The sequence below is a fragment of the Mastomys coucha genome, unplaced genomic scaffold (genome assembly GCF_008632895.1).
Source record: "Mastomys coucha isolate ucsf_1 unplaced genomic scaffold, UCSF_Mcou_1 pScaffold15, whole genome shotgun sequence".
In the NCBI taxonomy this organism is placed as follows: domain Eukaryota; kingdom Metazoa; phylum Chordata; class Mammalia; order Rodentia; family Muridae; genus Mastomys; species Mastomys coucha.
In genome coordinates, this window is record NW_022196897.1 from 166,382,920 (window position 1) to 166,396,922 (window position 14,003).

At 51.8% G+C, this 14,003-nt stretch overlaps 1 protein-coding gene across 2 annotated transcripts in view; it reads left to right on the plus strand.

Annotated features, from left to right (window-relative positions):
• Positions 1-14,003, plus strand: part of Cdh4 (cadherin 4) — a 493,035-nt gene that overhangs the window by 439,870 nt on the left and 39,162 nt on the right. For both annotated transcript variants that reach the window (XM_031372954.1, XM_031372955.1), the window contains one exon: positions 10,443-10,615. In XM_031372954.1, coding sequence (XP_031228814.1) covers positions 10,443-10,615 — 173 coding nt within the window. The remainder of the gene's footprint in view (positions 1-10,442; positions 10,616-14,003) is intronic.

Genomic DNA, 14,003 nt, shown 5'->3' on the forward strand with positions numbered 1-14,003 from the left:
TCTGGAACCTCAGGCAGCTCATCCCAAGGCAGTCCCTTGAGGGGGGAGGGCAGGCGGTGGGCGGGCAAATTAGCTACAAGAAACCGAAGAAAGCAAATGAGGGCAGCCAAGGGCATATCTTGGAGGGGCTGGGGGGAAGGCTCAGCTCAGCTGGGGTGTGTGCTCATTAGCACAGAGGCATGGCCTCTCATCCAGGACCTGGGGCTTAGCTAATGGGCCTGAAATTCTCCTGGCCTTCCCTCTCACAAACCAGGCTTCCCATACCTTCTTTTAAAGCAAACAGAAAGTAAATAAATAAATAAATAACAGCATGTATAGCAGGCATTGACTCATTAAGGCAACAGAAGCAGCATGCTGCCTCAGTACCTCTCAGAAATCCCCATAAGCCATTGAGACTGCAGATGCAAGCAGTGGGTCCTTCTCAGAGCCAGCCAAACAACGGAAACCCCCACAGATCTGAACCCTGCTCTCAGGCTGCTCACAGCAAGCTATCCAAGGTCTGAGCATGAGTTCTGAATGACTTTCAGGGCTCCCGGAACTACGAAATCTGTTTCTGGTCCCTGAAGGAGTCACATATTCAGACCAACTATGGGATGAAGCCAGATGATGTCACATTAACCTGGCGCCTCCTTCCTCCCCAGACCCCAGCCAAGGGTGAGGACATGGTGTCCCTTCCTGTAGCACAGTCCCTGAGCCCTGGAAATTGTCTGCAATTTCTCCTCCTCCATCAGTAAATTACAGTAATGGAAAGGTCTTTGTAGGAGAAAGGAAAGCTACTGTCGGAAATTAGTCATTATTCTCTGGAAAGATGGGCTAATGAGAGGTTTCAGATATGCGTCCTAATGGAAAACAAATGGGAAAAGATTAAATATTGACTAAGCCAGCAGAGAGTGTTGAAGGGTGGGGTTCGCTCAGGGCCACTCATGAGCAGCCTAGGGTCCCACAAGCAGCCTGGGGTCCCACAAGCAGCCTGGGGTCCCTTCAGTTTCCTCCAGAGCCTATCTTCTCTCAATTGTAGGAATTCACTAGAAATGTCTTTTTGTCTAAATTATGGGCTCATTGAGAAAATATATACTCACATGTAGCTGTGAGAAGAAATACAGCCACCATCACCCTTCACCTGGCTCCCACAGTAGAATCCTCCAGACCAGCTTGTGGGCCATACTGAGGATAAGTGCATCAGTTCAGCCACTGCCATGTTACCTGCACTCACTTATGTGTATGTGTCTGTGTATGTGTACCTATGTGTCTGTGTGCATACATCTGCCTGTGTCTAGGTGTTTGTATCTGTGTGTGTATATCTGTATATGTCTATATTTGTGTGTGACCCTATGCATGTATATGTGTGTATCTGTGTAGGTGTTTGTGTATAAGCCTACACATGTATGTGTATGTGTGTGTTTGTGTAGGTGTTTGTGTCTGTATGTGTATATCTAAGTATGTCTATGTTTGTGTGTGAGCCTACACATGTGTGTGTATATGCGTGTGTCTGTGTGTTTGTGTCTAGGTGTCTGTTTCTATGTACCCATGTGGCTGGTGACCCCGGTCATCAAGACACAAAAGACCTATAAAGATATATGTGGTGGTATAAATGCCTGCCATGGGTTCGTGGAACCTTTGGGATAGGTATGGAACCAGGTATAGGAAGTGGATCACTGGGAATAGGCCTTAAGGCTTGATAATCCAATCCCATTTCCTGTCTGCTCCCCATTTCCTGTGTAATGAAGCCCAGGGAAAGCCAGAAGTTGCAGCTGCCTTCCTTGCTCCCCAGAGCTGCCTGCCTCCATGTCTGCCCCTCCCTCTACCACGTACACTGCAACTGTGAGCTGAAATTAACTCCTCTTCCCCTAAATTCCTTCCTGTCAGCTGTCCGGTCAGTCAGTCAGAGCAGTGAGGAAAAGAAAGAATCCAGACCTCTCAGGGAGCCCCTCCCACCACCCTTTTATAGCCACAGCCCTTCCCCCACCTCACCCTCACCCTGGCAAGCCCTGTCATGTTCTTCTCTCTGTGTAGATGGAACCACAGAACCTCTGGGATTGGCACTTGCACTCAGCATGAGACCCTGGAGGTTCATCCAGACCATCACATAGATCCCAGGGCAGAGGTCCATAGTATAAGCCACACACATGCCACAGTTTGCTAGCTGGCTATCATCCGAAAAGTGCTTTCCAGATTGAGATCATCAAAATGAAGCTACGAACAGGAAAGACATAGGTAGAAAGTTTGAGAACGCAGCTTCGTTTCTCTGGGATAAAGGTCCATGGGCGTGCCAGCTCGTATAGCTCCCATCTCTGTGACACAGTCCCTGGCATGGTCACCTTCTATGGAGGAGAGCTTTACCTGAAGGGCTCACCATTTCAGGGAATTCAGCACATGGTTGGCTGGTTCCTTGGCTGTGAGTCTGAGGGGAGGCTGAAAACGCATACCGAAAGAGCACAGCAGAGGAACCGTCACACCAACTGGCAACCAAGAGTGCAAGCAGAGTAGCCAGGAACAAAAAATACCCCTCAAATACACACCCCAGTGGCATACTTCCTCCACTTAGACCCCACTCTGGTTCCCACCACCAATACTAATAACAAAACCTTCCAGCTAGGAGCCCACCGGGGAATGGATCTGCTGGCAAGATCCAAACATCTGATCTGATGGCCTCTCCATGAGCAGATCAGCCTGCTAGGGATCAAGCCTCAAAACGAGCCTTTTGGAGTCCTTTCTAGCAAAACATAGCATGTTGTCACCCCCTCCCAACAGCACCCCTTGCTGAGGACCTGCCCTTTAAGGCGAGGGTCTTTAGAGGACACTAGGATCCAGGGATAGCATTTGTGAGCAATGGACAATGGCGTAAGACACTTGCATGCCCTTCTTCTGGGAGCTGCTCTGTGCTGTGCTTGCCATGGTGAATGGCAGGCACCTCTGCATCGCCAGCCTCCGTGCGCAGCTGTGGGCCGGTGCACAGAGATATTCACTACAGTCAGAGAGTGTGTTTCCCTAATGACAAGTGACATGCAGCATCTTGTCCCATGTCTCTCGCCATCTGTGCACCCTCTATGGTGACCGTTCTTGTCTCTATCTGCCTCTAATTAGATTGTTCTCAGAGGTGCATTGAGGATTACCCTCCCACACAGCCTACAGTCCTTGCCTGTGTCTCTATCGTGACAGCTGTAGGTGTGGGTGTTGGGATAGACAGTATCCGAGTTTTCTCCCCCTTCCTTCACAATGTACTTCTGGGGATAGGATAATGCTCCTGACCCAACATCTGTGTGGAACCCAGGGGCTCTGCTTGTCCAGGTTTACGACGGTGCAGCCACCATGTGACCCTGGTGTGGCCTAGAGAGAGCTTTTCATCCTTCATGCTGATAAAATGGAAATAAAACCACCTACTTTGTGGATGAGGAGGGCTGGATAAGAACATCCACATCATTTCCCAAACTTCCAGTCACTTTTGTCAAATTTAACATCGCTTCAGAAATGTAGGAAGAGATATTTAAAAGCCAGCTGACCTTCCTGCTGTGTGCCAGCAGTTCTTAGAGAGCCTACATCAGGAGTCCTTACCCTCGCCACTTGATGGGCTGCTACAGCCTTCCTCCCCATCAGATAAGAGTCCTTTCTGGAGACACACACCATGGCTGGGAGTGAATTACAGCAACACTGAGGCCTGGGAGGGGAGTAGTGGCCTTCCTCAGTGCTGAGGCAAATGACTTACTAAAGAAAAAGTTACCTCAACTCACAGTTCGAGGGTCAGTCCATAATTGAGAGGAAGCATGTGCCAAGTGGCTCTATGAGAGCGAGAGTGTACAGCTAGGACTGCTGACATCTCTGTGACAGGAGGCAGAGACCAGAGAGGAAGCAAGGTGAGGAGGGGGTCTCAGAATATAAAATATCTCAAAGCCTCCCCTCTGTAACTCACATTCACCCAGACAGGCTCTGCCTCTGACAGTTTCCACGACCTCTCAAATAGCACAACCAAGTAGGGACCAAGTATGCAAACACAGGCACCTCTGGGGGGCAGGTCACACTCAACCATGACAGATAACAACACACTAGGATTCAGGTCTCACCCAGGCCTGGGGGCAGGGGCAGGTCACACTCAACCATGACAGATAACAACACACTAGGATTCAGGTCTCACCCAGGCCTGGGGGCAGGGGCAGGTCACACTCAACCATGACAGATGGCACACTAGGATTCAGGTCTCACCCAGACCTGGGGAGGGGAACAGTTCACACTCACACCAGGACAGATGGCACACTAGGATTCAGGTCTCACCCAGGCCTGGGGGCAGGGGCAGGTCACACTCACACCATGACAGATGGCACACTAGGTATGGTTCAGGGTCTCACCTAGGATAGCACCCTGTTAACTGGGCTGCCTTCCCCAGAATCACCCTGGCCACACATACATATCACCTTTTTTAAAAAAATATTGTGTATGTGCAATATGTGTGTGCTCATATGCATGTGTATGTGTGTTCCTGTACATGTGTGCAGATGTGAGCTTGCTAAAGTGTGAGTGTAGTGGTCAGAGGACCCCAGTCTTCACCTTCCACCTTTCCAAAATAAGCTCTGCTCACCAGGGTAGCTACCCCGCAAGCTCCTGGGGATCCATTCCCATCTCCACTCCCATCTTCCATGCTGGGATTACAGATGTGAGCGCTGCTCGAATACCCTGCCACATCGAATTTCATGTGGACCCTGGAAATTCAAGCTCAGATCCTCGTGCTTGTACAGGAAACTCTTTGCCCCCTATGTGCTCTCCCCAGGCCCATCTCCTTTCTGGAGCACTCCCAGGTTGGCCACAGAACCTCTGCCATGCTTCTGGCTAGAAAGCCCACAGCCAGCTCACAGCACCGTTTCTCAAACGGCCCAAACAAAGCTGCATCCTGACCTCTCAATCAGCTGACTTAACTCACTGCACATCCTAACCCCTGATAGCAGTGTGGAGACACCCCCCGCCTGTGAATTCTGAAATCGATGTCACGTAAAAAATATTAAGTAGAATCTACAAGTCGGGAGTAAGAGAAACGCTCATCTGTACAAGGCAGGGCTCCGACTTGAATAGATTATTCTATTAGCAAGCCCCCGTATTTATTTATTTCATTTCTGCGCCGGTGGAAGTCCCCTTAGATTAATGCCACGGCCTGGTGCACAGATGGCACCAGATACTTGAAAGTCATCTGAATATTAAGAATTTAAATCTTTAGCCTCAGTGATTTGAGCAGAAAGCCAATTATGGGGCTGAATTAGTTTTCAAATTAAACTGCAATTTAAGGCTTGTGAAATTAATCCTTTAAGGCGTGTGGCAGAGTGGTACACGGATTCCAAGGAAGAGTGGAGCCTGGAGTCCTCCGTGTTCTCCCTCTGCTACTTGCTAGTGCGTTCAGAAAGGAGGTGCTGTCACCCTCCAGGTGAGAGGCAGGCCACACCCCTGAGCCCAGAGAAAAGATGGCTCATTTGGCTTGCCTGGCTCTGCTCATAGGGAACTCTTTCTCCAGGAAGGGGTAGGGAGCTGTGGAGGCCTCCAGAGAAAGCTCTGGAAAAATTGGCTTCCTTCTCAATCTCTGACTAGCACCCAGGCCAGCACAGATGTGGCTCAGGTGGGTGCTCCCTCCACAAGGTATAGGGGTGGCTATGAGCACTGCCATTGTGCTGGTGGTCTGGCTTTGCAGTAAGGCAAGCACGCACTCAGCAACACTAGAAGAGTTCCTGGGAGGCTGCAGTCATCCATGTGACCTCAGACTTCACCGAGCGGGAGAAGGAAGGGTCAGCAGGGGACGCTGGCTACCATCTCCACATTCACAACACAAGGAGGAGGTGTGGCCTCGCTGGTCCCATGGTACCCACTGGAATGGCATGGAACTCAGAGCCCAGATCAATCTTCTCCAGATTAGGACTCAAACCACCTTCAGCTCCAGCTTCCAAAAGAAGAACTTAAGACATGAAGAGGAGATACAGCAGCTAGCCATGTACCAGGGGGTCACAGCCAGATTCAGACTGGATCTGAGCTTAGAGTCCAGCCTGGCCTCTAAAGCTACCCAGGCACATGTCACACAAAGGTCACAGCCTCCTGTGCTTAGTCATTGCTGTCAGTGTCAAGCCCTGTCCTGCCCCATTCCATGTAGTTCCCATAAACAATGGCTATAAGGCTAGACCTCCAAACTCAGGTCCCCCACAGTACGGAAGAGCACGGCCTACTTTAAGAACAGGGGGTCAGCTTTACACATATTGCTAGTCGGGGCAAATCCAAGAAGGAAACTGACTCACCAGTAAAGAAAGGTGAACAGAGTTTGGAGGGGTGTGGCCATGAGCCAGGAACCCTTGGACCTGGAAACCGCTTCTAGCAACTGAAAAGCTTCCGGGGCCTGGGGAGGGAGAGCGACCTACTCACCCTGCAACACTGGCCATGGGCATGAACACTTGTCCAAGCCCCAGTTGGGGACACTTTGCTACAGTAATCCCAAAAGACATGCACAGATCCCTTCCAGGAGTGCCCTGGAAACCCAGCACCTCCTCCTATTCTGGAGCCTTCCGAGAAACACTTGGAGCCAAGGTTATCAGGCCAGAATCATCATCTGAGCATCTCTAGGCACCTTGTGGGAAGTTCCCAGGACTCAGTTTCTTCCCACCAAACCTGGAGGTTCCTCAGCAGGATCGGTGTGCCTCTCCAGGGCTGTAACTATGGCTCGTCAGCCTGTACTCCTCAGCCCTTTGATTCCCACCTCAGGCCTTCTTGCTTTTGTGTCACTAGACAAAGTGCTTCTAATCGTGTGACTTTTGGGGCCCAGTGAAAACACTCCAAATAAAAAGTCATAGGCTAGTGTCAGGACAAGGCATAGGCTAGTGCCAGGGATCCAGAGCCCTGTGGCTGACAGTGGCTGACCATTGGCCCTGGTCTAGAGGGGACAAAGCCAGGTGGTCCCTTAGCAAGGACTGCAGGGGGCTGCAGACAAATGTGGAAGATTCTCTGAGTTCTCCCTCAAGGCTCCCTCCAGGATATCTCACATACCCCAGCTGAGTAAGACCCAGGCAGCCTCCCTTACAGGATCCAGATACTGTGCTCAGCACTTGACCTGCAAAAAATGCAAGCAAGGGTCTGGAGAAAAATGTGTCCTGTCTGTGGTCCTCCCCAGGCCACTGCCTGTGGTCCTCCCTAGGCTACTGACAGGAGCCATAACTCAGGACATGGCCTCCCAGCAGCTCAAGGCCATGCATCTGTCTGTGGGATTCAAGGGTCCTGCAGAGCAATAAATTTGCCCACTTCCCTGCTGAGACCAATAAATCCAGCTCACTGAATGCTCTGTAACTCAGTTGTGCAGAACTCAACACACTCCACTGGGGAAGCAAGAAAACGCCATGCTGCAAGGGGTCATGATGACATTCATACTCTGTCCCCAAGATCTGGGAGACTGTGGTCTCCTGTCACTCTGGAGACAAGAGACAGTCCCAGGCAATCCAGCAGCAAGCTCTTTTCTAAGTTACCAAGGACATCTTTCTTCCCCCAACTCTACCTCCCAGTGTGGGGACCATGATGTCCTATGGGTGCCTGGGAAGATAGCATCTCTGAGATGTTGATGCAGCCAGCAACTGCTTCTGGAATTTTTGAGGTGCTTCTGTGTGGCTAGGGTACTGTGCAGTATTGTGCAGGTGAAAACACATTTTTTGAAGCCCTGTAGAAGGACTGTGGAGGCTGTTTCTCCACACACCTTTGTTGGGGACAGATATGGATCTCTACACATGAGTTATGCTCACAGCCTGGGCATGAGGTGCTGCAGATCACCCTGTGATGAAAGGCTGTCTCTGTCCCCTGCCCTCTCTGTGCCCTCACAGCCACTGCCATCCTGTGTCCTGGCCCTCTCTGCTGTCTGCATGGTCCTGGGCATGAGCCCAGATGAGCACATTTCCCTTCCTGGCCTCCATGGCCACACTTGCCACAGTTTTTCATGGAGCATGTGCACAGCTGTCCTGCTGTCCTCACTATCCCCCAGGGATGACCCAGGTGACATCCATCCACTCAAATCCTAAGCATTGGGGTGCAGAGGAGTAAAAGCACTCGCTGCAGGATGCATGAACAGTCAGACATAGGGAGAGAGAGGCAGAGAAGGGGAGAGTCGAAAAGGGCAACCACCTCTCAGGCTTGAGAGATAAGCTGACACTCACGGGAGACAAAAATGGCAGAGGCTACCCCAGAGCCTGCCCCTCAGACTATCAGACATTCTCAAGGGCCTGATGTGTGGACAGAGCAGAGGCCATTGGGGTGTAGAACATCCGTGGGCAACAGGAGGGAGGGATTCCACAGCCAGGGCAGCTTTCCAGGCCTCCTCCTCCCCCTTCTCTCTGCATCTTTCAGAAAGAAAAACTAAACCTGCAGAGCCCCTGCTATGCTCTAGGGCTGGGAATGTTCCTGGGTCGTTTCCATAGCAACCCATAGCCTGCTTCTTCCTTTTGGCTCAAAGTGTTCAAGCCTGGAGCATCCTCACCTCACCCTGAAGGCTGGCCGTGAAAACAGCCAGGTCTCCTGATTTCCAAACCGTGGGTTAGGCTTTAGGAGCTGTCTCTCTTCCTTAGTAACTCCAGTCACCTCTCCCCACTCTGCTGGCCTCTTCCTCCCCACTTCCCTCCCTCCTCTATCCTCCCCCCCCTCCTCCCCTCTCTCCTGTCTTCCTTCTCTCTCCTTCCCTCCCTTCCTTATTCTCCGTCCCTCCTTCCCTCCCTCCCCCTCTCTCCCTCCCTCTTTTTCTCCTTCCCCAACACACATTTTATCATCCGATGCCCAAGTGACACCCACTCACTCTTAGAAGATAATCACCAGATCCTGCCTAGCCTGCCACACTCACTGTGCAGCTGCTACAGGTTGTGTGGTCATGTGTCAGTCTCTCTCCTCGCTGTTACACATTGTTACTTTAAAGCCCAGTGTTGGCCTCAGTGAACCCAGCATAGAAGCCTCAAGTGTTCTTCTCACCAGCTTTTGTCCTATTCATCTCAGACCCGCCCTAGTTTACATAGTAGCCAGAGCATCTTTGCAAACATGTCTAATGAACTCCTTCCTCTGCCCTCCTGACTATGAACTTGGTGACCTGAGGGTATATTTTCCAGCTAACTTTCTGTTTTGAGCTCACTGCAGATCCATACCTATGGCCTGTCCACTGTGCTCCCCCAGCAAGGGTCACTCCTCCCCAGGGGTTCTGCTTCTCCAGCAGCCAGGGTCTACATCCTCTCCTATCCCAATCCTCTCTTGGAAAGCCTCCTCTGCCTCCTCCGCCAACCACATTTTCATCCGTTTATTTTGATCTCACTGTGCAGCCTAGGCTGGCCTAGAACCCAGCCAATCTTGAACCTGTGGCAATCCTCCGTCCTCAGCCTCTTGGGTGCTGAGATCCCACGAGTGTCCCACTGGGGATGGTGGCAGTCCATCTTCTCATTCAGTTAACCTGTTTGTTTTTTCATGAACATGGGCCTCCCTTATTCCTAGGAAGCACTGTTTGTTTGCAGTCCAGCATCTGCCTGTCTGTGGTGCTTCTCTCAGTAGCGGTGAGAATGGGTTAACGGTTCTCTGGCTGACCTTGTTCATAAAGCTGAGTGCAGGGCACCCGGCAGGCCATAGTCAGTAAGTGTAGTATGTCCAGCCCATTCACACAATGGAGTAGTACTTAGTTATAAAAAAGAGGGGGAGGTTCAGAAATTCTAGGCTCAGTGAACAAAGCCAGACACAAAAGGCCACAGATTATGTAACCTTGTTACACGAAGCACCCAGACTAGGTAAATCTGGAGAAACAGAAATCAGACCAGAGCCTGGGAAGCTGTGAAAGGGTAAGGAGTGGCTGATGATGGGTGCGCTTTCTCTCCAGTGTGAGGATTGCCTTCTGCAGTTACATGGCTGAGTTAACTATTTTTAATTTCATGAGGATATGAAAACCTTGGACTTGTTTTTATTTTTTTTAAAAGGAAAACTTTATGTGCGTGATTTATGTTTCAGTAACAACATCTTTATGGAGTCCCCTCGTTTATACCCGCCAGCAGGACTTTACTTGGGATCATTTGGTCCTCAGGAAGCAGTCTTGCCGGAGGACTCCATCCCCAGCCTTAGACTCTGCAGCTCAGGGTGTTGTTCATTGGCAGTTATGACTCAAGGCTGATCCTGCTGCCAGCTCCCCAGAGAAGTTAAGAAAGCACTTCCCCCAGTCCAGGTCGACTCTGTCCTCTGCAGAGCAAGGAGAAGTTCAGAGCGATGTCAGAGAACCATGTCAGAGAACCATGAGCTTAGAAGGTGTAGGAGGAGGTGTGGCTGAGGAGCTTTGGCCTTGAGCTACCTCAGACAAGCGGCAGCCCCTAGACCACACTGTGCAGGATGCTGTAGGCACAGGCCATTGCGTCGAGAGCCCTGGGTATGCAGCAGGGGAAGGAGTCTGGGGGTCAGACCATCCCCATCTGACCTGCCGTCTGTTCCAGGTACATACGTGATGACCGTCACAGCCAACGATGCAGATGATAGCACCACTGCCAACGGTATGGTGAGGTACCGGATTGTCACCCAGACACCCCAGAGCCCATCCCAGAACATGTTCACCATCAACAGTGAAACAGGGGACATCGTGACTGTGGCAGCAGGCCTGGACCGAGAGGTGAGATGGGCTGTGAGCCGCAAGGGATCAGCAGGCTCTTCAATCCAAAGGGACACACAGTTAGGGATCCTGGTGACGTTCAGTGTTGGTTCCTGCTTAGGCTGGAGGGAAACAGACCAAGGGCGGCACTCTCCTCGGTCGATGCTCTGGGTGAGTCAGCAGCTGACACCTGTGAGATCCCCCAGCATGCCCAGTGGTATGTGTAGCACATCAGGGATTCGAAAAAGTGGGGGTGAACTCCCCAGTTCTCAAAGTCCTGTCACCACTGTACAGAGTCCAGGTCTGAGGTCCCTTGAAGCCCGCCTCCCTGAGCTGGCACACCATAAGTGAGTAGCTGTGAGCCCTCCCTGACATAACAGGCATAAGAGAGTGGGTGTTCCTGCACACCAGGCATGCCTGGATCATCAGAGATGGCTCTGTTCTACAAAGGACACAGGGTTCTGTGACCTGGGATACGTGTAAGAGAAAGCAGACCAGCTGAAGGCCACCATAAATAGTAGAGCTGACCACCTATCCCTGTCCGGCCCACTTTCAGGGTCCTGGAAGACCTGACAGTCCCCAGCCAGCAGCATCAGGACAATGTTGTCTGCCCTCACTGCAGACTGGCTTCCTGTGCACCCTGTGACCACAGAAGCTGGCCACACTGGAGACCCACTGAACACAGAGGCACCCACTGGGGCTCCTTTGTAGAAGTGTGGCTTGGTAGCCCAGGCTATCCCCTTTGCAAGTCAGCAGCTCCGGAAGCTCCACAGTGTCATTCTTCAGGTCTGCCCTAACACAAGCCTGGACTGCTCAGCCATAAGTGGGGGATCCTGGTAAACAGCTATGGCAGGAGCTGCAAGAAAGTAGCACATCTGCTCCCCAGGAGTGGTCACCTCTGGGGAATCTGGCGGGTCTAAGAGCTACGGAGCACCTGAGGCCTTCAATTACCATTTTGGCTCTAAAACTCAGAGCTCTCTGAAAATTTCAAACTGTCCCTAAGTTTTAAAGCAGTGCACAGGGTGGTACATGGGCAGCGACCTTCTGTAGTTATGTGGCAGGAGGGGAGGGGTGTTGGCCTTGAAGACAGTGTGGGTTCTACTCAGCTGAGATGTGGCCTTCACTGGCTGTGTGACCACAGCATGTCAGAGGGCACTGAGTCCCCGCCTGACCTTCATCTGTGATGGACTGTCAATGCTGGCCTTCGAGCTCAAGGATCAGAGGGGTGCGTGCGTGTGTGCTTGCGTGTGTGCATGTGTGTGCACACATCTGCATCTGAGGCGTGTCTGTGTGTACTTGATGTAGACAGAGAGGCATTAGGAGGTGTCCTCATGCTGTGTGCAACTGAGGTTGGAAGTTGGAGTGTGGGCCGAGCATGCCTTAGACATCCAACCTGTCCCAACACCTCTCCAAGGAGAAACTGAGCCCGGCATAGGCTGGCATGATGGAGCAGACCTCAGCCTCGGTGCTTTCCTCTCCCTCCTCTGCCTCCTCCTCCTCTTCTTCCTCCTCCCCCTTCTCCTTTTCTTCCTTCTCTCCCTCCTCCTCCTCCTCTTCCCCTTTCTCCTCCTCCTCTTCATCCTCCTCCCCTTTCTCCTCCTCCTCTTCATCCTCCTCCCTTCTCCTCTTCCTCTTCCTTCTCTCCCTCCTCCTCCTCCTCTTCTTCCTCCTCCCCCTCCTCCTCTTCTTCCTTCTCTCCCTCCTCCTCCTCCTCTTCCTTCTCTCCTTCCTCCTCCTCCTCCTCTACTTCCTTCTCCATCCTCCTCTCCCTTCTCCTCTCCCTCCTCCTTTCCCCCTCCTCTTCTGGGGCTGGTCAGGCACACCATGGTGACCTGCTTTCTCCTGTCTTCCTCAATTACTTCAATTGCTAATGTTCAATTCCAGCAAAACTCTCTTCTCTCCCCCGTTTCCACCTCATTCTCCAGAAACGGAGCTGAGTTGCTGGAGAGGAAAGAGCACACAGACAGCAGAGTAAAGATGAACTAGGCGGCCACTGTCTGAAGGACACAACTAGCCTCAGGCATGACTATGTTAATCCTTGAGGCTTGAAAGCCAGGGATAGACTGGGTTAAATTCCAAACAAAAATGGCTACATTTGGCATGCTGTCTTTAGCTAAGATGAACTGGCCTTCCTGTGTTCCGAGAGAGAGGGGTGATCCTAACAAGGCCCAGTAAGGAAGTACAGGGTTGGCACAGAGACCCATGCAGGTATGGGGCCTAGAGAAGGAGGCCCCTGTCACACAGGGACACAGGGGTAGTAGACATTGTCACACAAAAGACAAAAGAGCTCCAATCTACACATTTGGTGAGAGCCTCTGATGCCATGACCCTGAGAGTCAGTACTCAGCCAGTGCCTCCCAGTCCCCCGCCATCTTGCTCTCTACTAAATCAGGACAGCCTGAGTCTGGACCCTTGTTCCTACAGAGCAGCAGTGTATGAGCCCAGAGGGCTACAGTAGAGACTCAGGCCTGAACCTCTCCCAAGGAAAGCCTGTAATTCAGGGGGTGAGGGTGATACAGAGCATTCTGCTACTGGATGTCCTGCCCTGCTGCCCAGGCAATGAACAGACAGACTCAGGTCCTGACTCGGTGTGTTGTTCTAGGTGGGAAACAGGAAACTGTAACTAGAGAGTGGTGCATGATGGGAGGGCTCAGAGATCCATCAGGACCCCTAGACAGACCTTCTGTGTTACCCCTGCCAGTAACTGGTCTCCAGGGCCCAGGCACAGAAAGTCACATCTATGACAGGCCCCCGTTGCAATGAAAGTAAGACTATCTGGGGACACAAATGCCTATATTCCTGGGCCCTCCCCTGATGGCACTGGTCCTCTCCAGCCTGGTCCAGAACACTGGCATCTGTGCATTCTTCCCATGGGTCACTGGGGCTGGCTGCCTTTGTGAGCTAGAGGTAGAACTGGTGCCCATGACACCTTAGGAGCCACAGAAAGTCCTTCCATTTCATCACCATGAAACCCCAGTCCCTTCTCTTGGAGAAACTGCTTCTGGGTGCCCAGCACCATGTGCTCATTGGGCTGAGGGCTCAAAGGCTTGGCTCCATAGAGGGACCTGTCAATTGAACATTGAAGATGCCATTTGCCACCTAGTGAGGATTCGAGATCTGTCCAGAGGAAACAGGCTCTATGCCCTTGACAAGACCCTGGTGTGTTGATGGGTCATGGCTGCTGGGGAGCTCAGTGATACTCAACCCCTCCTTCCTTATCTCATCTACCCCTTCCTTCCTCTCTTCCACCCTCTCCTTCTCCCTCTCCTCCTCTCTCTCTCCTCCCTCTCCTCCTCCCTCTCCTCCTCCCTCTCCTTCTCCCTCTCTCCTTCCTCTCCTCCTCCCTCTCCTCTTCCCTCTCCTCTTCCCTCTCCTCTTCCCTCTCCTCTTCCCTCTCCTCTTCCCTCTC